Below are 27672 nucleotides of genomic sequence, written 5' to 3'. Positions count from 1 at the left end.
TGTTCCAATTGGCAATATGCTTTGTTTGGGGAGGGAGGGGGCGAAAAAAAAATTTTTTTTGAATAAAAAATAAAAAAAATAGTATAAATTTATGAGCAAATAGCAAGATCTTTTAACATTTTTTTGTTTTGTGTATAATTATGAGCCACTACTTAACAAAAACAAAAGCCACTTTAGTATAAAGGTTTTAATGAAATCGTCAGTTAGATGATGAACAGTATGATGAGAGGATTGAAAATGATGAGTGAACAATTTTGATTACTTAAAGGTTTCAGAGTCAGAAAAAGCTGAAGGTTTTGAAAGGAGTCGATCTAAGTCATAAGAATGTTTGGAGTCGGAATCAGAGTTTTAATCTCCAAAGAATCTATAACCTAAATATTGGAAGGTTTTTAAATAAGGAGTCAAGAGAGTTTTTTTTTTTTTTTTTAATTTTTGTTTTAATCATAATTGGAAATTTTAGAATTCTTGGAATTCTAATCAGATCTTATATCTTCCGACTTTGTAAGTATTTGTTTACATTGGACTTGAAGATGGCCATGTTATAATCGGTAGGGAAGCAATCACGTAGGACAAAGGAAAAAAAAAAAGTGTTCATGGAAGTTCCGTCTGATTTTAGGCACACAGAGGAAGACAGAAACATTTATTGCAGCGGAGGTAAAAAGACCAGTTCTTGCTGTGAATGCTTTACAGAGTGGCACCAGAAATTGGAGCTCGGTCGAGCACCTTCCCTGGAAATAAAAATAGGGCTGAGAGAGACTAGCAACGTCTCTTCCGTGAGAAAAGATCAAAGCATTTAACACATCTTGGCGAGTTAAAAATAAAGCTTGCTCTCTTTTTTTTTTTTTTATAAATATATGTTAGAAGATGCTTAGCGCAATGGATTAGTCGAAGCCTTGTGAGTCGCAGAAATGCAGAGTTCTTGGAGTTAATTGCCTGAAAGCAAAAATAAACTACAAGGAAAAATAACAAACGATTCCCTACCTGAAAGTCGTGCTTGTCGAGTTTCTTCTTCTTTCGACAAATGATCAACAAAATAAGAATCTATTGGTATCTCATTATCCGAAGTATCAGATGAGGGTTTAGTCCGAGATCCGGAGGACTGGCTTTGTTCATAGAGCTCCAGTTCTGAGCCAGTATCTGCTTGCAATGAGAGTGGAGCTTGACCACTGTCCGTCGATACAGAGAGATTTTTCTTCGACGAGCTTAAGTGATGAGAGGCCAGATCAAGAAGCCGAGTTTTTGAATTGGTGTTTGACAAAGTCCCCGACCGAGTACTCGACCGGCGTTCCCCTTGGTTATTTTCAGATTGCTCAGAAGGACTAAGACTCTTACCACTGCTATTGCTGATCTGCCGCCCTAGGGCAAAATTCGAGCCAGATGAATGGCCCTTACGATTCTCGGCAGATTTAGAAGCGGATTGTAGATCCGTTTTGCGGCCTTGCTCTGGTGTCACGGCCGTGTTCAGCGATGGAGTTGATCGAGCAAGCGATTGCCGACCAGCAGATAACACAGGCGAAGTGGGGGTGGAAGAACTAGAATCACTGTCGGAGTCCCGATAGGGTCGACTGCTGGCCCTTTTTATGCAAATATGTTCCTTCTTCTCTGGAGGTGCTTTATTTGTGTACGATCTAATGAGATGAGACAGACGAAAGCTGTCCGACTCCGAGGGGAATCCAACTCTCTCCACTTCAGCATTATGCAGAGTGGAAGCTCCGATAGAGGAACTTTCAAAACTGCTAGTCCTCTCAAAATCTTCAGAGGAAGGAGGTCCACTCCCATTTGTGATTGCTCGACGGATCTCTTCCGTCACAGCCTTACCGGCATTACCTGAAACAAAAACAAAAAATTAGTTTGTATGTACTGGTGTATATATCATTATGTCCAATATGACGACTTAAGACGTTTTGCACATGCGCTTTGAATCCAATTATTTTTTTAGGGGAGGGGGGGCCTATAAACACTACAATAAGTGTTTTTTTTTTTGTTTTTTTTTTTATAATTTATATTTTCACAGACTTTACATATCTCCATTTTCTTTTTCTCATTTTTCTCCTCCAAATCCTTTTTCATTACATAAAAAGAAAAAAAAACAAACTTTCTAACATTTTTTTTTTGTGCAACATATATTTGTCTCTCATGAATTGTTTGGTGGTTTTCCGCTTTTCAACAAAACACGTGTAAGACGTACTATAGAAAATAAATAAACAAATGAATAAAAACTTATGAGTATGAATTAAATACATCTTTTAGTTTTGGAATGATAACTAATGATATACATGCTCTGAAAGTGAAAAGTTCACTTATATTGAGCTTTTTATTTATTTATTTATTTTTCTTTTTTACATAGGGGTCACCACTTATCAAGGCCTGGAGGCCACTCGAGGATAAGGGTTACTAAGTGTACAGTAGTCAATGGAATAATGAGCTTGATATTTGTTACAATTTAAAATATTATTTATAGAATATATACCTCAATAGTATATATTTTCTTATAATATATGTGTGTGTATGTGTGCGTATGCTAGCAGGGTTACCCAGTGTTGTCAGGGTATTATATGAAAACATAACACTTTCTGTACGAACAAATCAAATGAACAGTATTCATGATAATGAAAACGTTGTAAATCATGTAAAAATTAACACGGTGAGTGATGAAAAAGAAAAGGGGGAGGTAGAGAGAAAAAGGGAAAGAAATACAAAGAGAAACAAAGAAAAGAGAAAAGCAAAAAGAAAGGCAGGGACAAATAGAGAAAAAAGAGAAAGAAAGAGACAAAGAAAAGTAGTTTGGTTGGTTGTTTTTATTTTACGGCATATCAACACTTTTCAAGTTATTTAATGCTGAATCCAGCGAGTTTGAAGAAAAAAAATTTTAATCGAATATTTTTTTGTGTTTTTCAAGTCGGTTTACATTAGTTTGGACACTAACAGGTACTACCACTCAGGGTCAGAGTGGACCTGGGAGCAATGGCAATTAAAGGGTGGCTCCACACTCCCCAAAGCCAGCAAGCTGAGGCCTCACCATCGGATGTAGTTTAAAGTCATATCCAGGACCAAGAAAAGTAGACAAAGAGATGAAGAGAGAGAAAGGGACAGAAAGAAAGAAAGTGAAAAGGAAAGAGAGAGAGAGAGAGAAAAAAAAAATAAAAGAAAGAGATATAAGAGTGAATAAAACAAAATTAGAACAATAAGAAAACACTCTAATCAGAAAACAATAAAATCAGAAAACAATAAAATCAGAAAACAATAAAATCAGAAAACAATAAAATCAGAAAACAATAAAATCAGAAAACAATCTAATAACTAAACAATAAAATCAGAAAACAATAAAATCAGAAAACAATAAAACCAGAAAACAATAAAATCAGAAAACAATAAAACCAGAAAACAATAAAACCAGAAAACAATCTAATAACTAAACAATAAAATCAGAAAACAATAAAATCAGAAAACAATAAAATCAGAAAACAATCTAATAACATAAAAACAAAATGTAATGTATTCACTTTCATTGACCTCATACACCGAAAAGGTTATCGAATAATCATGAGGGAGAGAGAAAAAAAGAAGGGAGGAGAGAGAGAGAAAAGAGGGAGATAAAGACAAAAAGAAGAGAGGGACAAGAAGGAGATAGAGACATAAAAAGAGGGGGAAAGAGAAAGACAGAGAGAGAAATAAAGAGGGAGAGAGAGACAAACGAAAGAAAAAAGAGACAAAAAGGGGAGATAGACAAAGAGAAGGAGATAGAGACACAGAGAGGGAGAGAAAGGGAGAAACAAAGAGAGAGAGAGAAAGAAAGGGAAAAAGTAAATGAGAAAGAGAAATGAGAGTGAATAAATAAACTTAGAACAATAAGAAAACAAATATAATAGGAAAACAAAATGTAATGAATTCAATTTATTCACTTTCATTAACACTGTCATACATAGAAAGGATCACCAAGTAATCATGAAATTTTTAAGCTAAAAAAAAAATAAACAAAAACGATGCAGTTTCAAAAAAGAAAAAAATCATACAAAAAAGAACAAATGCTTCTAAAAGCAAAGTAAATTGTTTAAATATATCATCATCAGTTTAATGTCCTCCGTACATGACGTCATGTGTTGGACAGCTTTTCGAAACTGACTTCCAATCTAGCATATCTCTGGCTAGGGCTATATTTATCCCCTTTTCTCCCAACTTCATCATTCTCACTTTCTCATATGCTTTCTTTCGTCTTCCTCTATCAACTGACCCTGCTACCGCAATTGTTTTACGTCAACTAACCTTAGCACTTTCTTCTTAAAACGTGACCATACCAACAAAATCTCCTGTTCTGTACACATCTGGCTACAACAGATCTAAACCTCACCTCACACATCTACCGTATCTCTCATATCATTTCTCTCCATGCAACGTATGTCCTCAACCCTCAATGGTCAGCTTTCATTCCCATACAACCTCACAATTTGCACAAATGCCTGGTATATTCTTCATTTGGTTAAATTCCATATTAAATCATCATAATCATTTAAAAGATGTTATATTTCTTATTTCTGTTTAAGTTCAGTCATTATTACAATGCAATCCCTTCTGATCCATTTGGGTGAAATAAAAAAAAGTAGGAGACATTACTTTAGGAACGCCCCTCATACTGTGAAGCAGACTCCCATTAACTTGGCGCTAGATTTTTGACATTCTACTTATACTTTAGGTAGGAATATTTTTAGCTTTTTTCATTGGATGAAAAATATATTCTTTTATATGAATTTGGAGCTAATTTTTGCACAAAAATATGCAACTCTTTGTTGTTGTTAATTCTTCTAAGTATTCACGCAACCCCAAACTACTCAAGGTCATAATAAATCAGTGTTATGTTGGGCAGTGCCAGAGCAACTCCAGGTGACCCAAGAAATTATTATTATTAATAATAATAATCTGACTTGTCTGTTTAAATGTATGTATGTATGTATGTATGTATGTATGTATGTATATATTGCAAAAACTTTCGACAGAGGAGACGGATTTTCACAGGATCAGTATCATTTTGAAGCTTAATCCTTCGGACGACAAATATCGAAAAATTGGCCGAAAACATTAATTCCTTCACCGTCAACTGGGTACTTTTCTACAGGGAGGGATCGCTTCTTTTTTTTTTTTTTTCACAATATTTTCGAAAGTCATCCCCTCTTTTCGATTTTCTAGCCTTAATTTAAACCTACATCACTTCCAGTTTGGTGATGAGCGCAACAGCAAAGACGTCAGTTCTTTTTTTTTTTTTTTTTTTTTCATAATCTTTTCCTCCTTTGCAGTACGGGTCCGAGCCTGCTGCCTACTACCATTTTTTTAATTTTTGCTCAACACACCTCCAAACACCCGGGTAACACAGGGCACCTAGGCTAGTTAATAATAATAATAATAATAATGTTATCAAAGATGAGATGGTGAATGTGAAAAATGTAAGAAGGGAAAAATGTTCTGAATAGAAAAATGTTTGAATAGCAAGGAGAATGTTAATTGTGGAAGTTAACATAAACTGAGCAGGTTAGGTATTTTAGTTGATAAATAATAATACATGAATACGTGACAAAATAGCAGAAGATTTGCTTCTTTATGTGACGTGCAGTGATGACACAATTACAAAATGAGATAGTTTTTTTGATATACACATATAGTTTAGTTTGGTTGGTAGAGAGAGTTTTTAGAGAAACAGTCGAGTGAGCAGATGAACTAGCGACTGGTCATAATGGCTCTGAACCTTGAAGCTGTTGGGGCAATGCCAGTCGAATGTAAAACTTAGGACAAGCATGCAACTTTCCAAGTGGGGAAACATTCTGGAAATAAAAGTTGCTGAAAAGACACCCAAGGCTTCTGATTTTTTTTTCCTTGGAATGAATCTTCATTTGTAGCTTCCAGGATCGATCAAACAAGACCAAAGATATGTTTCCCTATTGGCCGGATGTAAAACCCCACAGAACTGTGTTTTGTCCCTTTTGTATTGTCCGATTTTGTTAAATGTCCTGTTAAACACATGCTGTACACGCATCAACGAGAAGATCACAAAGTAGAGAAACTAGAGACGCTCACCAATACTAAAGACGCACCATATCCAGCATGGCCGCAGCCGAGATTGAACTCACTACACAAGTTTGTAGTGTAATTCAAATCTTGTCAGTAGCTGAATAATTGCTGCTTCACCAGAGCTATCAAGGATATTTTTTTTTCGTGATGCCATGACTAGATGGGGTGCCTACCACGACTTGAGAGTCCCATCTACCTTTGAGAGAAGGATAGACCGTGCCAGTTTTTTTGCCATTATTTTACTGCACGATACATACGCCTTGCTTTCCAAAATAGTTACCCATCTGGTACTGGCCAGGTTTAACGTTGCTTAACTTTGGTAATCTGATGAGAACCAGTGAGTCAACGTGGTTGTGCAATATATAAATACTTTATATTATGATTGCTTCATCTTTACAGATGGTCACCGTCCCACCCAACAAAAGCTACGAAGATGAATTGAAAAGACATTTGCACATCGGTGGATTACAGTGATGTATGTGTGTACAGCACCTACACGACTCTCTAACTCATTATCTTTGCACATGTCTTTATGCCTCTTCCTCTCAATCACTTTCTCCTGTGTTCATTCACCTATCCCTGTGAACTGGACCTGCAACGTCGACTGCTGTACTTCTACTAATCCAAGAACTCTATTTCATTCTTTCAACGTGTCCAAACCACCAAAGTCTCCTTTCTGCACTCATTTTCCTACACTGTTCAAATTTAATCTTTCTGAGATCATAACATCTAAGTTTGTCTTTAAAATGCATTACACATCCATTGTATCATTCTCACATCTTTCGTCTTCATGCAACGCATGTCCTCAACCCTCACTGGGCAGGTTTCACTTTCATATATCATCACACTGGTTAGTAATAGCAGAACTTCTTTGAACTTATTCCATCGACCCTTAATTTTTGCAATCATACCAGCACCACCCTGTGCTCCAATGGTATTACCAAGATAAGAAAACTCCTGTACTACGTCAATAGCTTCGCCATCCAAATACATATTGTTGCAATATTTTTGATATAATGAAAGGGTATGATTAAAGAAAATTGGAAGGTTCCACTTATAGACACTGGCGATAGGAACCGACCAATCAAATGGAGCCACATTCTACTAGCAACCAATCAAAAACCTGAATCGTTCCATGAAAATATTGGATCTTTTAGAATTTCCATACAAAAAAGATCTTTACTCTTTGTCTGCAAAATTTTAACGCTGCGTTAGTCACCTGGGTGTCCCAAATATGGTTTATCCCATGGAATGTTTACACCCAATTTTGTAAAATATAGTTATCCTGCTGGTTGGGGGATATATCTACAGTCCTTGTTGAACGGTTTGAATCACATGTATCTTGTTGATATTAATATAAAATAATACAATAAAATAAATTATAAAACTACCGAAAGAGTAATAAATTATAAATAAAATAATAATCCCATAAAAACTTATAAAGAAAATACCAAAAAAAACATTAATTCCATATTAAATATTACAGAGTAGCCTAATGGTACGTAATATGCGCTTATATCTACAAATTTTCATTTCCACTGGAAAAATCCAAAAATAGATAAATCATAAAATCATACCTACATTAGTCAGCTGGGGTGCCTGGACACTCCAGTAGGACAAAGCGATGTCTGCCTCCAAGGAAAACTGAGATACAACTGCACCATACCACGTGTGCTATGCCCTCACTGATTCAGGAGAGTTACTAAGTGTGTAGGGGGGGGAGAAATAAGGTGCCAACTAGAAAATAAGGCACTTAAGCAAAACTGAAGTGACAAAACAGTGAATGGGACTAATGCAGGGTTAAAGTTTAAGACTTGTACAGATTAGCTAACTACCAAAACCTTTTTCATTTTCAGGATTTATACAGACTACTTACATATCAGAAACGCTTCTAAAATTAAACATGGATTTCAAGCGAAAACATTTTCTTCACAACTTGGTTCTCATTCATCTCTATTGTCTTACACTTCTTGTGCACAAAACTGACCATTTCAAATTCCCTTCTCTCTTCCTAATCATGTGATCTTATTCAACCAATCACGGCTTTGCACTTCTCATTCCCACTTACTTTTTAATAGCCCCTCAGAATCATGCAGTACCAAACGCCATATATAGGAAAAAAAGCAGTTACCTATGCCACCGTGTTCCCCAAACCTTCCTCAACATGGTCAAAATCCAATGTTTATAAAGGCAACTCTACTGACAAAAAGACACATGACTTATCTTTGTGCACACGCTTCTTATCTCCGTGGTGATCTAGATGAGCAAAAAAGTGTTTCGTTAAGACATGGAAGAAAATCTGATATCACAAGTAATTGTGACTTTCAGTGAAGAATCTGGTGATCCGGATGATCGCAACGCATTCATGGATCATGTTGACACCAATATCAGCGCAGAATGACTTTTACATATCTTAAGGTACAATAGAGAAACATCTTAGGAATTGAATAAAACCGATGTCACCAAAGCAAAATGTTGCAGTTATTAATCATATCATATGAGACCCCCACAATCATAGAGTGCATAGCGTCATATATAGGGAAAACGAGTTATGCATACCACTGTATTCCCCAAACTCTGCTCTACACAGAGTGCGGGGGTCGTCGGAGCTACAAAATGAATCTGACAACACGGTTAAAATCTTTCATCTCTACGTATCACTGCTTGGACAAACTGGCTTACATGGAGGCTCTGCTCACCTTAATCACTCCTACACATGCCTTTTATCGCCATGGTGTTCTAGATGAACAAAAAAGTGCTTCGTTAAGACATGGAAGAAAACCTGATATCACAGGTAATTGTGGTCTGGATTATTGCAACACATTCATGGATCATGTTGAAACTAATATTAGCGCAGAATGACTTGGAAGCAATGTAAGTGCAGTAAAACTTTGTTTGTCTTGTTTTTTTTTTTTAATTTATTAAACTTTATTTACAGACAATAACACATTTCATTGTCACCGTTCTCATAATAATCATCATTACATCACAATTATTATCATTGTTAAAATAAAAATGACATGATGTGATAGTTTAAGTGTTGCACTTCATTTTAAAGCAAACTCCAAACGAATGTCTATTAGTTTCCGAGATACACGGGTTACAAAGTCGCGAAACTTTGAACATGTTTTCTGAGGTTTTTTTTTTTAAGAGGCACTTAGTCACGTATTATTCCAGGGGCCTCAATTCCACAAGGCCAGTAGGTTAAGTAATGAAACTAGGCAGCACAGGTTCAAGTACTCATAGGAGCAACGACTTTCGACTTTGAAACTTAAGTGATATTTAAAGTGACATTAATGGCAGCTAATTTCAGCGTTTAATTGATTTTCTGTTCTTGTCAGAAATGATTGTTGTTCAGTTTGTGATGAAGAAAATTGGTTTCAATAAAGGAGTTTAGAAGAAGTGGAGTATGATTGGCTCAGAAGGTTGGGGAGGGAGAAGGTGGGAGGAGAGATGAAAAAATAAGAAAGAAAAAAAAAAAAGAATGGAGTGTCTAATGACGAGTAAGATAAGCTGATACCCACCCTCGGGGTGAGGGAAAAGACTCCTGTTACTTTGGCTGGAAGCCCATGAAAGGAAACTCTATCGGACAATGATTGGAGAATTCGCTATATTTTCATTGCAGAATAAAAGAATTTAAAAACTGAAGAAAAACGAGAATGCTCCCATTAGTGATGGGACGATTCCAATATTTTTCCCTGATTCCAATACAATTACTGATTCCGTATTAAATTCCTGGTTCTGATACAATTACCAATTCTGATTCGTTATAAACCTCTAAATGTGTAACTATAAAATTGTTATTTTGTCTCAATTACTGTAAAAAACACGTTAAATGTGTATATATTTTCTCAAATGTAAAAAAAATAAAAACACGCAGTCATGAGGGGGTGATCTATAGATTTTAGATTTACTGAAAGTTTAAATCAATAAATATTTATTATTTTATTATTATTACCAGCAGTGGAAGATTTAAAAAAACAAAAAAAAAACAAAACAAAATCAAATAAAAAAGATAATAAAGGAATCGTTGTAGGCATCGGAAAATACAATTTTTTTTTTATTCCAATACCGATTCTGTTAAAAGTTCTGATTTTTCTGATTCCCGATTCTGATTAATTATCCGAACACTAGTTCCAATGTAAGAAGAAGGGGAGGGGGTAACTGAGAAAGATGGTAGAAGGGGTAGGAAAGGGAAAAAAGTTTAAGTAAGGGGAGAAGAGAAGGGAGAAAGAAAAGGGGATGTAGAAAGTAGATTTGGTTTGGTTGTTTTGTTTTATGGCATATCAATCCTTTTCAGGTTATTTAATGCTGAATCCAATTATTTTGGCAAAAGTTTTTATGCTTCAAATCGTTTATATCTCCAAATATTTATCCATTTATTTGGTTGTTTTGTAGAGGAAAATTGTTGTGGGTTTTTTGACTTTGCAATCATGTTCTGCAAAATGAAAAACAGCAATTTTCCTCTACAAAACAACTAATCTAAGAACACTGCCAGATACATAAAGTACACTTGTGTGAAATTTCAAAAGAATCGGCCCAGCACACACACACAATATTCCTTTTATATATTAGTAGAGATAGAAGTGTGTGTGTGTGTGGTACGGTGTTGTATTTTTGTATAACAGAAACGAAGGATTGCAGCGTCACTCGATTACTATATAATTCCTCGACTTAATTCCTGAGATTCTCTTTCAATTCCTGTACAGTTTCAGGTTTATCGATATAAAATTTTTCTTTGAATTATCCCCACAAGGAAAAGTTGCTAACAGACTGAAAATGGAAACCATTTAAAAGATGTTTATATATATATATATATATATATATATTCACTGATTGATATAATTAAGTCAATGATTTTGTGTTACGAAACAGATACTGTCAAGAATTGTAAGTGTCAACTGAAATAAAGGAATAAATTGTAAGATTGTCAACATCATAAAATTTGGAATATAGACTTTTGTCATTTATTCATTATATGCTCTTTAATTACATTGACCTTCTTAAATATGGATTGGTATATATAAAAAGGGAATATAAGTGAATAAAGAACATTTCCACAGAAATATATATGCATATATATATATATATATATATATATATATATATATATATATATTATTTCTGGCATCTGGGGATTTTGCAGCTTGTCGATGGTAGAGGGTACCAAGGGCTTGTTGTTTGTCAGAGCATCTACCATTAAAATACTTGTAAAACAGGCAGAGAGATGCAACATTTCGTCGATGAGATAGAGGCTGAGGCCTAGCTGACAGTTCATGACCTATTAGGTTGGCGACTCTTTTGAACCCTGTCCAGGAATGAGAGACGCAGCAGATGCAGCAGCCCAGATGTGACAACAATACTCCATACATGGGCGAATGCTGACCTTGTAGAAGTACAGGATACTTTCAGGCATAAGTAATTTTTTAGCATGGTAGAGAGAGCTTATCTTCCTTGTAGTAGCCGCAGCAATACCTTCAATGTATCTGTTCCAACCCCTGTTCCCTATATATTGTTGTTGTTGTGGTAAAAAAATGCTTTTTGAATTATATTTCACTCTTTGTGTATAGCAATCAGTTTTGCTTAGAAGCAAAATGTATATTAAATATAACAACAGAACATATATATATTTTTTCTTTTTGCAGCATTTTATTGTCATTCATTTCTTTCTATCTAAGCAAAGAATTTCCATTTTTTCTGATGAGTATATGCACGAAAAGAGACAGTATTGACTTAATAATAACCGTTTGTTTCTGCATAACAAAACAGATCTGCAAAACAATGCACCGAAATTTTAACATGCCGGAGAAGCTGTTTCGCATGAAAAATATTTGAATCTTGGATGTGACTATACTGTTATTCATATATAAGCAACCTTGTCTATCTGTCAGTTTGAGAAACAGTCTCTACAAAACTACTCTTAATTTTTGTTCTACAGACTTAAAACTTGATAGATATGGAATTCGGATCTGTGGAACAAATTCAATTTAGCTGGTAAAAATAGCTGCTAAGAGGTAAAAACTTTTAAAAAATTGGAATTTGGCAGGCGTAAGTCAACTAAATGTGTTCCTTTAATGCATGCGCAAATATGCATTTATAGGGAAAAGTTGGTTAAGTTTTAAAGTTCTGATATCCATCTGTTAGCTCAGAATATGAATAAGGCAGGAGAGCTATATTTTAGTTTCGATTCCAGCTGATAACACCCGAGTCATTTTTTTTTTAACTTTTAAAATCACTATTACATATAGGGTACAATATAATAATCAATAGAGTATTTGTTCCATAATAATAAATGCAAAATCTGCATAAATTAAAATATCATATCTAAGCGTATTTTATGACTGGGAAACGCCAGTCGGTCTGCTAGTACATAACAGTTTCAAACGTGTGCATAAAAACAATACTATAATGCGGAAATAGTACGTTTTATTTATTTATTTATTATTTTATTTTATTTTCATTAAAAAATATGAACGAGAAAAATAAAAGCATATCCGATTCGGTTTCATCAAATTTTGTTTAAATCAAAATTCCTTAATAATTTCTGACAAGTCATTCCAGAATATTAATTTCATTTTGGAACTAATATTACACCAGAAATTCTGATTCTTCACAAGAAATAAAGCTAAAAGACAAAAAAAAAAAAACCCCAAAAAACAAAGGCACAACCTGTGTTTGCTTTTGAGAGAAAACAAATTTTACTTCATTTTAAAAGAAGAGAATTATATTTGAAACTTTGTGCGTGTGTGTGTGTGTGTGTGTATGAACAACGATGGCTGCCATAACAAACACACGATGTTGAGTTTTCTATGAACATTTTTCTTCTTGCAGCATTATATTATCATGTATTTTTTCTAATTTTTCTTAAGAGTATATGCACGAAAAGAGACAGCATTGACTTAATAACTGTTTGTTTCTGCATAACGAAATGGATCAGTAAAAAAATGCACCAAAATTTTAACATGCCGGAGAAGCTGTTTTGCATGAAAAATAAATATTTGGATTTTGGAATGTAACTTTACTGTTATTCATATATATATATGAGGATCGTTCCAAAAGTATTTTTTAACTAAAAAAAATAAAACGTTGAAGAGCTATAAAGGCAGGAGTGGTACCATTAAAACGAGCGACCTTTTGTGCTCTAGAATTTATTTTTCTACAAAATCACCACCATTCTCAATGAAGTTTTGCAAGCCTCTGTTGATGCCTCGGTCGTAAAAGTTCATAGCGTGCTTTATCATTCGTATCTGTTGCCACCCTGAAATCGACGAACCCATTTAACTGTGCTGACATCAACTGCATCGACTTCATAAACGTTCAACAGGTGCCGTTGAATCTTGATTGGTTTAATTTTTTCTGCAATGGACAAATCCAATCACGCATCTCTTCTTCTGATGCACGCCCATGACAGGAGTTGCTTTCTTAGAGTCTCACACCGTCAATATCTGCAATAGAGAAGATGAAACTTCCAGGTTTTGAATGTATAAGTTCAGTCATCATAATAATACAATTTGCAGTTCCTTTTGATCCATTCGGGCGGAATAAAAATATGGGAGGCATTATTTTTGGAATGTCTCTCGTATATATATATATAATTAGCCTTATATTCTCGTAGTTTAGATAACTTTTACGTAGGATACTATGTTAAAATTAAAAAATGTACATCCTGATGACCGAACAATTTGTCTCCTGGTTGCTTAAACGATCACATGATTTGCGACAGCTCACTTTGGCTCTTACTTATGCTAGATGGGAGGTTGCCTCCGTCTAGAAGGATCCCATAGATTACAAAACAGCTATATTGCAAGATGTTATTCACCTTACCATTTATTTCTATTCCGTATGTCAAAGTGTGCAACTCTTAACAGTATCTGTTTCGTAACACAGAAACAATCATATAATTATTATGTTAACGTTGAATATTTCCCACATAGACTCTTCAGAAAAGTAAAAACTTTATGATTTTGAAAAGAATATAAACATAAAAAGGCATGATGACATTGCAGCAGTTACAAAGAACTACTTTCTCTGGTGAATCAATGACTCCACCCCCTCCGAATTCTTCAGCCATAGGTTGACCTATCAGATAACAGGGTGCAAGGATTCATCTGCTCCCTAAAGTTTTGAGGAAACGTTAGTCAGGACCAGACCTTCAGCCTAACAACACCTCTCCTATCTTGTCCCCTGTCCACTGGACATCTTGACCTAGCATCAACGGTCTCCACTGGAGACAACTGCTAACTGGGGACAACACAGGAAATATCCTAACTGACCGACACCGACCCCGAAAGAACTTTCTATTCCTTCTTCCTCAATCTTGGTCCGACCTTCAACTTCTGCTGCAAATAAATACCATTTTACGTTGTTATTGTTGTAAAAAAAGTTTGTTCGTTATGTGCAGTGTTCATTAAATATATTTTATTAGTGGGCGCAAACCAGTACCTTACGAAAACATAAATTCGAAAAACTCCAAAGCATCTGAAATTTGGGGAATATTAGTTAATAGATATCTAATACCTATAGTTAAAAATTCACAGAAATCAGATATTTGAATTTTCATTTCCCTCTTTCTTAAAAGAAACTAAATATAGTTTGCATTACTCAACTATATATCTAGCAATCGTGTTCTAAAATTCATAATGGTCGGTTAATTAGTTTATGAATGAATCACATGCATAAAAAAGGATACACATTCCAAATACATATAGACATATATACAAGGAGGTAGCCCGGCGTTGCCCGATCATAAAATATGCATAATATTATATTTTAATTTATACAGAAACAGACATGTGCGGATGCGAGTATTGTTTTTTTTTTTTCTTATAAAATGTTCACTTATTGTAAGTAAAAAAAAAATAATACTCGAACTCAGATCGAAACTAAAACCTAAACATAGTGAGTCAAGTACAATAGTCATTTGGCCAGCTTGACACGCTCTTTAAAAAGTGTTTTCAAACTACATAAGTAATCTGTCATGTGAATTATTCACGCATGCGCATTCGCGAAACAGTTGACAAACATAAAATACGATCACCCCCCCCTCCTCCCCTACATAACAATTTTTCAATTTTGACCCCTTAACAGCAATTATTTCCGGATGAAAACTGATTAAACAATTTTCCACGTGTATCTACCAAATTTCAAGTCTGTAGATCAAAAATTTGTAGAGTATATATAGATCGAGAAGTGTCCTCTCTCACACACACACACACATTATATATATATATATATATATATATATATATATATATATATATATATATATATATATATATAATACTTGTTTGCGCTTTACAAAAAGATGAATAATAGAAATTAATTAAAAAGTTGGAAGAGAAAAATTCCCCGAGGTATAAATTTATCATTTGAAAAGAAAAAAAGAATTCATTAAAATTCGCAGAATAATAATAATAATAATAATAATTTCTTTTTAATCAATATTTTATGAAAAGATTTTGTTTATCAATTCCTGGCATTTTGCAGAATAATTTCTAAATGATTGCATTATTGAATTCTTTGGCTACAAGAGATTTGTTCCGTTTAATTAGAGTATAGAGACTTATTATGAATAATTATGCATAGTGTGCGGAGAGGAGTCCTCGAAGCTGGTTATTCTTTTATATATATATATATATATACTAGCAGTTCCACCTAGCTTTGCTCGGGCCCTGTGTACTGTTCATTACTTTACATGCCTATTTATCTATTAAAACGTGTGAATATGTACGGTAATGCCTTTCTATATAATAGTCTTCCTTAACTACCATAGAGAGAAGTTGGTAGAGACTGCAGACGTCAACTTTTTTATTTTTTTTTAAACTTTAATCCCAATTTTGACTCCTTAGCATTCTGGGCCTTGATAAGTGGTAACTACCATGTAAAAAAAAATGTTTTTTTTTTTACTGCTTCTTGAACCAATAAAAAAAAGGTGCATCACCGAAAAGAAGAAGAGGAAGAAAAATAAATAGAAAAAGAAGAAAAATAAATAGAAAAATAAATAGATTTAGTTTCTAGTTTTTACTTATTAACCCCCAGTTATCTTGACTTGTCCAAACCTGATTAAAAATAAAACAAAGAAAAAGTGTAAAAATTTTAAATCAATCTACCTTATTATTTAAGAACAGACAGTTGCAATATATGTGCAATATAAACTGTAACAGCCGCAAAAGTCCAAATATGGGACCTACTTTACGATGTAAACGTCCGTAAAGATGCTTTCATATTCAAGCTAAAACTACTAGCTTTGCCCTATTTCTGTTTTCCCAACACTCGCTAGCTGGTAATCAGCAAAGTAAAAGTCTTCCCGTTAAAGGTTGTTTGTAGATAAAATCTCTACAGTAAAATAAAGTTATTAAAAGGCCAATTTTGTTATTCTTGCGAGTGCAACAAAACGATGATAACCGCAACAAGAGAGAAATATAACAGATATAATAAAATATGCAACAGATACAAGAATATAGGTATGACCATAATAAAGGCGGACTTTTCGACCCCCATAATAAATAATAACAGTAAAAACTTGTAAAATAAAATTGATTCATTGTAATTTTTACAGTATTCTCAAGAAGAAAGATTCTAAAAAGAATCCCCCCCCCACACACAAATTCTCCAAAACGCCAAAAACGGGAAAATTGAAACTGCGTGTTATTTCTATATAAATTGACAAGATGAAAGTGTAGTATCTGTTTTTCAGATGCTGAACTTCCATTTCTTGTTCTCTTTCAGTGGAGGAGCAGTCCTTCACGACTGAAATATTTTTTTTTATTTTTGTACCTTTTCTCCACATTAAAAAACGACCCTGGTGTCTAACTCTGTCCCGTGAGGAGGCATTGTAAATAGGTGACATAAATAACGAAAACAACGCGATTTTAAATTCTCTTAAAGATCAAATAAGTGATCAATTTCGTTAAATTTTTTACAGACTTATTTAAAAAAAAGGTTAAACTATATATAAACTGAAATAAAATAATATACAAAAAAAAATTCTCATATTTCTGCCCCCCCCCCACAGGATCTTATCAGAACTTTTTTTTTTTTTTGAGGGGAGGGGGGGGGTACGTCGTATATTTTTTTACATATCAAAATATACTGGAATGATGAAATAGAATGTATTTAATGTTGGGTCACGAACGTTGCTGATTTATACGATTTTTATCAATTTTTCAGAAAATAAAGTTGAAAAATATATTAAAATTATTTAAGTTTTACGAAATTTTTAAAAATTATTTATTATTTACATTTCATAGTTTTTATCTGTGTAATTTCAAAAGATTTCCGAAATTATTATTGTTTGAATGATTGAATTTTTCAACGTTCGTGAAAAAAATGTGAAAGATTCGGTCTGATGTATCGTTATTTTCATGGAAAGTGTTCAACTGAGCTTCAATCTATGGTCCCCCCTCGCCAAACTTTCACAAGAAACACTCGTCTAGCTGTAAACACTATCAATAATTTCCCCCACTCTTTATCTGTGCCTAAACCTAAACGTAGATTCCATGAACAAAGCTTCTTTCTTAGAACTGCACGCCTGTGGAATTGTCTTCCGTTTTCCTGCTTTCCGGCTGACTACAATATGGTTGTGTTCAAGTCTAAAGTAAATAAGTTCTTGATGAGCCGTTCCATATAAGTTATTAAATTTACCAAATTTTCATTACTAATGATTACTATATTGACCAATTTCTACTGTACACTCTTTAACCCTTATCCTTGAGTGGCCTCTGGGCCTTGATAATGTGGTGATGCCTTTGTAAAAAAAAAAAAAAAAAAAAACTTATTATGAATAAACAATCTTACTGTTAATAATTAAAAGTTTTTTTTTTTAATCGATGCCGTTTTTGAATAGTAAATCATAAAAAAATATATTTAGAATCAAACGTGAATTATTTTTTTTATGGAAGGCCAATGACGCAGTAATCTTTTCGCACATCGCTGATAAAAATCGTAGCATTACTTATTTCTTTTGTCAGAACAAAAATGTAATTTCTAAACCAAGTAACTAAAACAATTATCATTTAAGATTCAATCATATTTCTTTCTACACGGCATGTTTCACGATTTGTTAATCTATATAATTATAAAACTTAAATAACCTTGTAACGAGAGTTGTAAACCAACATCCGGTTTACAACTTACGGTTGCGCATGCGTACATAAACAAATAATCAACGCGACAATAAAACTTATTGTCTTACTGTGTACGTTTTCAGCGTCCCAATTGGTTTTTTTCTTTTTGCATTTAAATTATCCAAATAAACAATTGTTAATACTTTCTGCATTTTTTTTTTACATCATCCATTTCTGGAATCACGTTTAAGTTATTTTAACGCAATTTTCTTACAAATAAATCTACTTTAACCCGTTGACAACCATAAGAGCACAATGGCGATTTACCCACCGCCTTCCTTTTTTTATTTATTCTCCAATTTTTAATACACCTTTCTTAAAAAGCATTCATAGATTTGCTTCTACACTACCAACATAAATAAATAATCTCGAAAATGTCTTTTAATTTGCGTTACAAATAAATAATCAATGCGACAATAAAACATATTGTTTTAATGTGTACGTTTTCAGCGTCCCAATTGTTTTTTTTTTTGTTTTTTTTTCATGTTGAAATTAAAAGACATATCAAAATTTGAATTTAACTTTAAGTATTATGGTATCTGTTCAGTGCACATTTAAATATAAGTATGGCAAAACACTTATAATTCAATGGTTGTAAGTTTTTTGTGTTTTTTTCAAAAATAAACAATTATAACAAAACGACTCATAGAAATTTATCTATTCTTTTTTCATTTTAATATACTTTCATAGAAATGCTTCTGTTAAGTCAAAAAACATTTTCTTTACATCACAAGTGTCACGCTCATACATTAATTCTATAGCTAATACAACATACTGACCCGACGGGCCACGGGTAGTCTAGTATTAAAACTAACTTTTAGTCCATACAAAATTTTGTATGGGAAATAAGTTTCCGATGAAGTTAATTTAGTTAATATTTAAAAAAAAAAAAAATTAAAAAAAAAAAAGCTTAGTTTTAGGAATTAAAAATTAATATTTCCTAAAATAAAGAGGAATTTAATAAAAATAATTTGAATATTACTTTTTTTTCGGTCTACAAATTAAGGTATTGAAAATTATTATTAAAGCCAATTCTGTCAGTTAATGGGTTCCATATCAAACCTGAAATTAATTGTTTTAGTTTGTCTGCTAAAATATGATTTTTTTGTCAGGATATCCTAACAGTAAATGTCTTTTCATTAATATTTCATTAATATTTCGAGTTATATAGGTAAGACTTCTACTTTTATATTTCGCTTGAAGAATGATTGAACAAAAACTTTAAAAAGATATGATATATGTTAATTTTTATTTTTATTTCGGACTATTAGTCTCATCTTCATTAGTTGTTGTTTTTGGATCTTTTTATTGGTTCACAACGTTTCGGCCAACTTCCTCTGGCCTTCGTCAGGTGGTAACCGCAACGGATAGGAACTTCGAATCTCCTAACTGCATTCTCAGCCATCACTGCCATCCGTAGTTGTTGTCGTCTCACCACATTTTTGGCCAATTAACCTCTGGCACGCTTTGGGTGGGATTGAAACCGCTATCTTCAGACAATGTTCATCTGGAACCGTAGAGATTCAACGTCTCTATCAACTGCGCCACGAGCCCCTTCGTTGATAGAGACGTTGAATCTCTACGGTTCCAGATGAACATTGTCTGAAGATAGCGGTTTCAATCCCACCCAAAGCGTGCCAGAGGTAATTGGTCAAAAATGTGGTGAGACGACAACAACTACGGATGGCAGTGATGGCTGAGAATACAGTTAGGAGATTCGAAGTTCCTATCCGTCGCGGTTACCACCTGACGAAGGCCAGAGGAAGTTGGCCGAAACGTTGTGAACCAATAAAAAGATCCAAAAACTAATAAAGATGAGACTAATAGTCCGAAATAAAAATAAAAATTAACATATAATGCTCATCTCAAAAAAATGAATTCCAATTAAGGAATAATATATATATATATATATATATAGACATGATATATATTTGTACTAAGTTTTTCCCCTATATTTTTTATGTATTACAAGACCCGATTTTCGTATATATGTGATGCCATGTTAATTTCTCATTTTTTTTATGCTTTGATTATTTTGTGACGTTCAAATCAAATTTCGTTAGTTTTATTTAGTACTAGCGGGGGTACCCGGCGTTGCCCGAGTGTTTGTTTCCGGGACGGGGGGGGGAGTTTTAAAAAATGTTATGGTAGGTAAGTAGGAAGGATCAAACCCGGAGTCATGAGTAAAAGTAGGAAAATAAAGTGTGAAAAAAAAAAAAAAAAAAAACATCTGCAACGTTAACAGTTCGGCCACCAAGAAAAGTCCATTCTAGTTGTTTAGGAAAAAAAAAAACGACTACGGTAGGTCGGCGCGAACGTAAAAATATAATGTGAATTGTCCAGCACGCTAGCCACTACGCCACAGCACTGCAGCTTAGTTTAGTGATTTTAAATAACTTCACATGAAAGAACTACGAAGCCAAACCGGTGTTCTCTTAACTGTTCCTTGTGAATGATCCCCAAACGGTGTTAAGTGGTGGCAGGGGGAGGAGGAATTTATTAGAGAGAAAATATTTTACCACTTCCATTGATCTTAACCGATTTTGGCCGTGACTTCTCAGCAGAAAAAGTATAGAAATCTAAGATTATCGAGGAATTTGAGAAATAATAAGCCTATAACACACCTCAGATATTGTTCTGCCATTTGTGCATATTATATTTGCATGAAATATCTTGATTTTTAATCCTATTAAGGTCAAAATCCCACGGGAAAAAATGAGTTCATTTTATTTATATAGAGAAGAGATAAAATAAAGAATGTTTATATGCGATTTAAACCTTCAATATAGAGTAAAAATTACGATGAATTAATTTCTTTTTACTCGTTTTTATTTGTACTTTTTGTCATGGATGTCGACAATTAGTATCATACGTACTTGTATCCCATACCAGGGCGGTTTTTTTCGGGGGGGGGGGATTTTTCCCCCACATAAAAACCGACCTTGTGTCTTACTCTCCTCTCGTGGAGAAACAAATAAATACGAACATTCACAAATAAACTAACAAAATAATATTAATATATTACTCTATGTTAATGTAATCGATTACACATACGTGCTTCATTTACGATATTTTTTTTTTTACTCTATTTCAAGCCAAACAAAGCATATAGCCAATTGAAACATAAGGGGCTACTATTTGGGATCGTGTCTCACAGGAGACTGTGGGGAGTTGAGCAGCGAGATGTCTGTTCACATTACATTTAAACTTCTGCATGGCAGTACATGAAACTAGGAGTGAATTCCAAAGTCTAGCAGTTGAATGGAAGAAACTTATTCTAGTCAAAAGCTTTTCCGTATCTAGGAACCTCAACAGCGAAGAGGTGGGGTTTGCTGGTTGTTAAGTTGGTCGGGAATATATACATCATAGGGGCATAAGTGCACAGAGTTCATCATAGCACATTCCATTAAAATACTGAATTAATTTTATTTTACTAGTTTTTACTTGTATTTTTTGTAATGGGTATCGAAAATTAGCATCATAATAAGAAAATAGATATGCAAGAATAGATATAATACATATGAAACAGATATAAGAAAATAGATATGCAAGAACAGATATAATAGAATCAACATTAAATTTTCTTACGAAAAACAAACGAAGCGAAAGAAAAATGTTTTGACGGATATAAAAAAAAATCAAAATCCATTAAATCGTCTGGAAAGGAAATGAATTCTCTTCATAAACAAGCAATTAAAAGTGAATTAATGGGCAAAACGAACAGATAGCTGAATGGTTAGAGCCAAGGTCAGCAACGTTGTGTTAAACATTTCTTTTGATAGGTTTCTTTATTCATGTCGACCCTTTTTGGGAGGGGCATTTCTTACAAGCGATCAGCTGCAGCAACTTGGTATTGCCCAGGATGCTAGTTATGCCATGTATGCCGGCGGCATTTATCCTAAGTGGGTTTAACTGTCTTCTTCCAAAGATGGAAGTGTCAAGTGAATATTAAATTCACAAGCAGCCCCTCCCCACTCGTCACATGTATATAGCGGCCAGGGGAGATGACGACGTTAGGCTTTTGCAGTTCTTTTAAGGAAGTATCTATGTCCTCCTATATACAGTGACTGGTATTCTCAAATGGTCACCCATCAGATACTGACCAGGCTCAACGTTGCTTAACTTCGATGATCTAACAAAAACTGATATATCAATGTGATCAAGCCGTATATATTTGCCCAGATTATGTTTGTGGTTTATTTCTACATGCTATAACCATTCCGTTTTTGTTAGGTTCAGTTTTTTTAGATATCTACCATACGTGGTGTGGTCCTTGTGGGTTCTGGGTAGTCCCCAACTGCGTTTACATCCCAGTCACGTGAGATGACATACAGTGCCTATTATTATCAAATAGTCACCCATCTGGATCTGACCAGACCAAACGTTGCTTGGTTCCAGTAATCTAAAGAATATTTCTAATTATAATCAACTAGCTGTACTAATCTGGGATCAAATACATTCAAATTGGTTTTCTATAACTATGCACTTTTTTTAATTAATAGTTACAATGTTTCAACTAAATAAAGCATAAGGAAAGATAACTCTTACCAAGACAATAAGAGTTATTGGCCTTGAGTCGCTTGTAAGAATTTCCCCATATTAGAAAACCGCAAATCAATTTAAGTATTTTCTTTTTAATGAGTTGCGGAATACATTAATAACCAATAACATGGAACTACAATAACAAATACAAATTTGCTAGTCAGTATTAAAGTGTCATCTGTCAGCTTAAATGCTACTAAGGTCCAACTTTTAAATCCAAACGACATAGGTTATCTTTCTGATATATGAAACTTATTTCAAGTTTTAATAATTAAGGGAAACGACAATATATACAGGGTGGAACGATAAAATTGTCACCCTAGAAAAGACAACCTAATTCCATTTCCGTTTAATGAATACCGGTTTTCTTTTTTTATTGCAGACCATCTACTAGTTGGCCAATTGTGTACAAATCCTAAGAGTGATAGGTGCCTTCTATCATATTTGAAAGTGACACAATGTTCAACGAGCAAGATCGAAGATGTACCGCTGTACAACTCATGGTCTTTATCAATCCAAGTTATGACAACAGAACCATCGTCAGCACCCTCAAAATGCTAATCTGGACAGCTCAATGCTTGAGGGCAAAGCTCAACGCATCGGATGACCTTTTGAAGGTGGCGGAGCTAAAACCCAAAACTGAGGCCACAACCAGGAAGATCTGAACCAAGAAGTTCATCGAAAAGGTGTCAACTGTTAATACATGAGTGAAGGAGGACTTGAAGTGTAGGTCTTACAGGCAAAAGACAACCCAGATCTTAACTGAGAAGACAAAGAACTTCAGGCTGATCAAGTCCATCAGGTTGCTCAACAAACTAAAGCATCTCAAGTTCTAGTTCTTTTCAGAAGAAAAGAACTTCTGCCAGGACCAGATGCACAACAGCCAGAACCATTGCTGGATTGCCCAGGGTAATGAAAAAGTTTCCGGCCACGGTTATGGTCTTTGGTGTAATTCTAAGTGAGGGACCACATCATACCACCTCACATCTTCAAAGTCAGCTTGAAAGTCAATACCAAGGTGTACCTGGATGTGCGAAAGAGTATGGTGATCCCCTGGTGCAATTAGGTGGCCGCTGGTACACCCTGGATGTGGCAGCAGGATTCAGCGTCGGCCCACAAGTTCAAAGAGACCCAGGATTTGCTTCAGAAAGAGTGCTACAACTTTGTACCTTTCTCTCACTGGCCTCCACCGACCTGAACCCGCTGGACTACTTCGTTTGGTCATATGGCAAGAACATCACTAACACGACCTCCCACAACATCAAAGCCAGCCTGATCGCGACCATCTGCTAAGTATTTACTGAGTTGTGGAAAAGGCATGCTCCCAGTTCCGGACTCGTATCGAGGTAGTGATTGAAGCTGAAGGCGGTTACATTGAATATATATCAGCTCTACTACATAATCAAGTTACCTGAATTGATTTTTTCAATAAGTTTTAAAATAAAGTTGTAGTGTTCTTTTCTTTAGGGCGACACTTATCGTTCACCGAGTATATATATATATAAGATTGTTGATTTATATTTTTTATTAACGATTTTGTGGTATTTTCTTTTCGCTCCCTGAGCACTTTTGAGAGCGGTTATCTGCCCTTTGTTTACATTCTAGTCGCCCTCATTTGGGAAGTATTATTTGTAATTATTAATTTCTTATTAAACATTTGAATATTTTTATTCAATTGTTGTGGTATTCAATTGTCTATTAAATATTGTTGTGGTATTCAGGACAATAAATTTATCGTTCCATCCTGTCTATCAGACTACTGTTTTTCATCTTGGGCGTCATTTTCACAACGTTTTGCTTGATGTAACCTCCATCCTTCTTCAGGTGTATCTTGTTGAACTCGGGAATCTGGATGGAATTTCAACCGGAACCTTTTATTTACTACATGAGGGTAGCATGCTCTTGTTCCGTCAGCCATGACCGGATAACGGTCCTAAGTAATTCACAATTCTATTTTTCAGTTGTATTACGTATTAGTACTTATATTGCGTGGTGAATGGTTCGGTTGTGATAGATGCCCTCCTCCTCACAAGAAAGAAGATAGGCGTCGTTTAATGTGGATGAAAAAAAAAAAGAAAAAACAAATTCCAAAAAGATTTTTTTTCTGAATTTTTGAGATGCAGGCTGATTGTTTATATTACTTGTTTTAATTGTTGGTCGCCATTTTGGAAAAGAAAGGAGAAAAGTCACTGGCTCCGTAGATGGTTTTGTATTCTTGGAGTTGTTTTTTGTCTTTTTGCTGTGGTTTCGTATGTGTGAAATAAAGATAACGAGCAACATACCTGATGAAAGTCAAAGGCTACACCGACCGAAACGTTGCACAAATAACACTCAAGATGAGAACAATAGTCCGGTCAATATAAGTAATATAACCAATTGAATTTATTGTTTCTTTTTTAATAATGATTAATGGGGGAGTTCGTCCAGTCAAAATACGCTTAAATATATTTTAATTCATGCAGATTTCGTATTTATTATTACAGACCTATTGAAGATCATGATTTCAAAAGTTTAAAAAACTAAAAAATGACTTAGGTGCTATCAGCTAGAATCGAAACCATAACATTTAGTGCTCCAGCCACGTTCCCTACCATTTGAGTTATCAACAACTAGATGATAAAGATTTAAAATTAAACCACTTTAAGCTATGAATGAATTTGTGCATGCGCAAAAGTAATCGAAATATATTATCACATCTTGCTGCCCAACTCCCCACATAGTACCCCTGTAGCTTATGTCCCTGATAGTAGCCCCCTGCATCAAAGTGGCAATGTGCCTTGTTTGGGGTGAAAATGTAATAAAAAAAAAAATTATCAAGTTGAAACGAACATTTTTCATTTCAACTTGTTGATATATTTCTGTACGCGTTATTCATCCATCCAAACAAAGATTTAATTGTTATAAAACATCCTTAGCGTATGGTTACTATTTCCTGTTAATTTCAGTGTTATGTGACCAGAAGTTTAAGAGTTTATCGGTTAAATATTTTCACACAGACACATATATACATCTACTGTACGTATGTCTATTTAGATCTTGATGATAATCATCATGAAGAAAAAGAAGAGGAGGAGGAAAAAGAAGAAGAAGAAAAGTAGAAGCCTACAACGATTAAGAGAAGAGAAAAACTTTGATTGACCCATTACCACTGTAACTACAGAAATACGACCAGGGTGTCTCATCAGATTCATAGACAGCATCCGAAATGGGGAGTTGTGCAGCAAGATGTTTGTGGTCACATTACATTTAAACTTTTGCATGTTGATAGGGTCCAGGGGGATGGGGGGTAGGAAAAGAATTCTAAAAGTAAGCTATCAGAATAATAGAAATTGTTAAAGTAGAAAGTTTGATGGCATCTGGAAATCTCTATAGTGAAGGGGTGGGATTTTGTTGCTAGTCGGATGGGTCGAGAGGTATTTAGAGGGAATGTACAAGTGTATCAGACTCATCAAAGCACATTCCATGGAAGCATTTGCAAAGCAAGCAGAAAGGTGCAGTTCTGTGGGAATAGATAAATTAATTCTCTTTTCACAAAAAAAAAAAAAACAAACAAAAAAAACACTATACATTAATCTGGTTCTTGCTCCATTGTCCCCCCACCCACCCACCCACTCAAGAAAATATTAACGTTGGGAAGAGAGTGAATTAGTTACAGGATTTTTTTTCAGTAACTCAACAATTTTGGGAATGTGATTCTGATTAATAATAATAATAAATAACACACAAGATGAGAACAATAGTCCGATCAATATACAAATAATATAAATAATCAGCCCTCATCTCAAAATTTCGGAATTTTGAACCATAAACTATTATATAAAATGAACGTTGTGTATGAGTGTGTGTTAGTGAGTGTATTGTGTGTTAGTGAGTGTGTTGTGTGTGTGTGTATGTGGTCTGTGTTTGAGTGTGTTGTGTGTGCTGTGTGTTAGCGTGTTGTGTTTGTGTTGTCTGTGTGTGAGAGTGTTGCGCATGTTTGTGCATGTGTGTGTGTTGCGTGTGTTTGAGAGTGTGTTGTGAGTATATGTAATTGTATGTGAGAATATGTTGTGTGTGTGTGTGTTAGAGAGTGCTTGCTGTGTGTGTTTGCTGTGTCTGTTGCGTGTGTTGTGAGTATTTTGGGAATGTGATTCTGATTCGCCAGTTTTTTTAATGGATCGTTACAGCATGTTAAGAAAAATAAAATGTAATTCGATGTAATTTCTTCCAGAAAATACTTTAATTGGATCAGAAATATTTTAAAATAGACTCAATCTTAAAAAAAAAATGCATGTACTTTTCAGGAATAGGTATCCATAGATTTGTAGTCGCAACGTAAGCAGTTTCGGCTACAAACAGAGAAAGACAAATCAAGTTCCAACCTTCACCAAATATACAAATGAAAAAGAACGGTTACTTTTTCAATCACTTGTGATACTATCAGCGTTCTCCTCTTCACCTCCAAGTGTTGGGAAGTGGAGGAGAAAGAGAAAAAGAAGCATGACAAATGAAAAGAGAAAAAAGCTTATTAGAGGAAATAAAGGTATAGGAAATGTGGTTGGTGGAAAGACAATGGATAGGAAGTTGTTCACCAAGGAACACAAAAAGAAGCGGAGATGGGATTGTTGGTCAAGGTATGGTGATGATTGGTACAAAGAAAGTCAATATTTATATAGCTTATGCTCACTTTTAAGAGTGGCAATGAGTTTTGCAACAGTTTACGACTCCTAGGAAGTGAGATGGGATTGTTGATCCAAATGTGGTCAAGATTGGGATAAAATAAGTCAATATATTTTCGAGTTAGTTTTAGGAGTATCAATACGTTTTGCGACATAGGTGGTCAATGTACTTGAAATAGGTAAAGACCAGATGTTCCACTTAAGGAGTGAAAATTTCTATTTTCAGAAAAGTCGTTTTTATGATTTTAGTTTATAAGAAATTATCATTACTGTTTCTTTTTTTTTTTATT

At 34.3% G+C, this 27672-nt stretch overlaps 1 protein-coding gene across 7 annotated transcripts in view; it reads right to left on the bottom strand.

Annotated features, from left to right (window-relative positions):
* Window positions 1–27672, bottom strand: part of LOC145263069 (uncharacterized) — a 531947-nt gene that overhangs the window by 152019 nt on the left and 352256 nt on the right. For all 7 annotated transcript variants that reach the window (XM_080119927.1, XM_080119930.1, XM_080119929.1 and 4 more), the window contains one exon: window positions 982–1827. In XM_080119927.1, the coding sequence (XP_079976053.1) occupies window positions 982–1827 (846 nt within the window). The remainder of the gene's footprint in view (window positions 1–981; window positions 1828–27672) is intronic.

Source organism: Euprymna scolopes, chromosome 38 (genome assembly GCF_053919585.1).
Source record: "Euprymna scolopes isolate OS-2025 chromosome 38, ASM5391958v1, whole genome shotgun sequence".
NCBI lineage: Eukaryota > Metazoa > Mollusca > Cephalopoda > Sepiida > Sepiolidae > Euprymna > Euprymna scolopes.
Note: the sequence above shows the minus strand (reverse complement) of the source record. Positions and strands in the feature narration are given on the sequence as shown.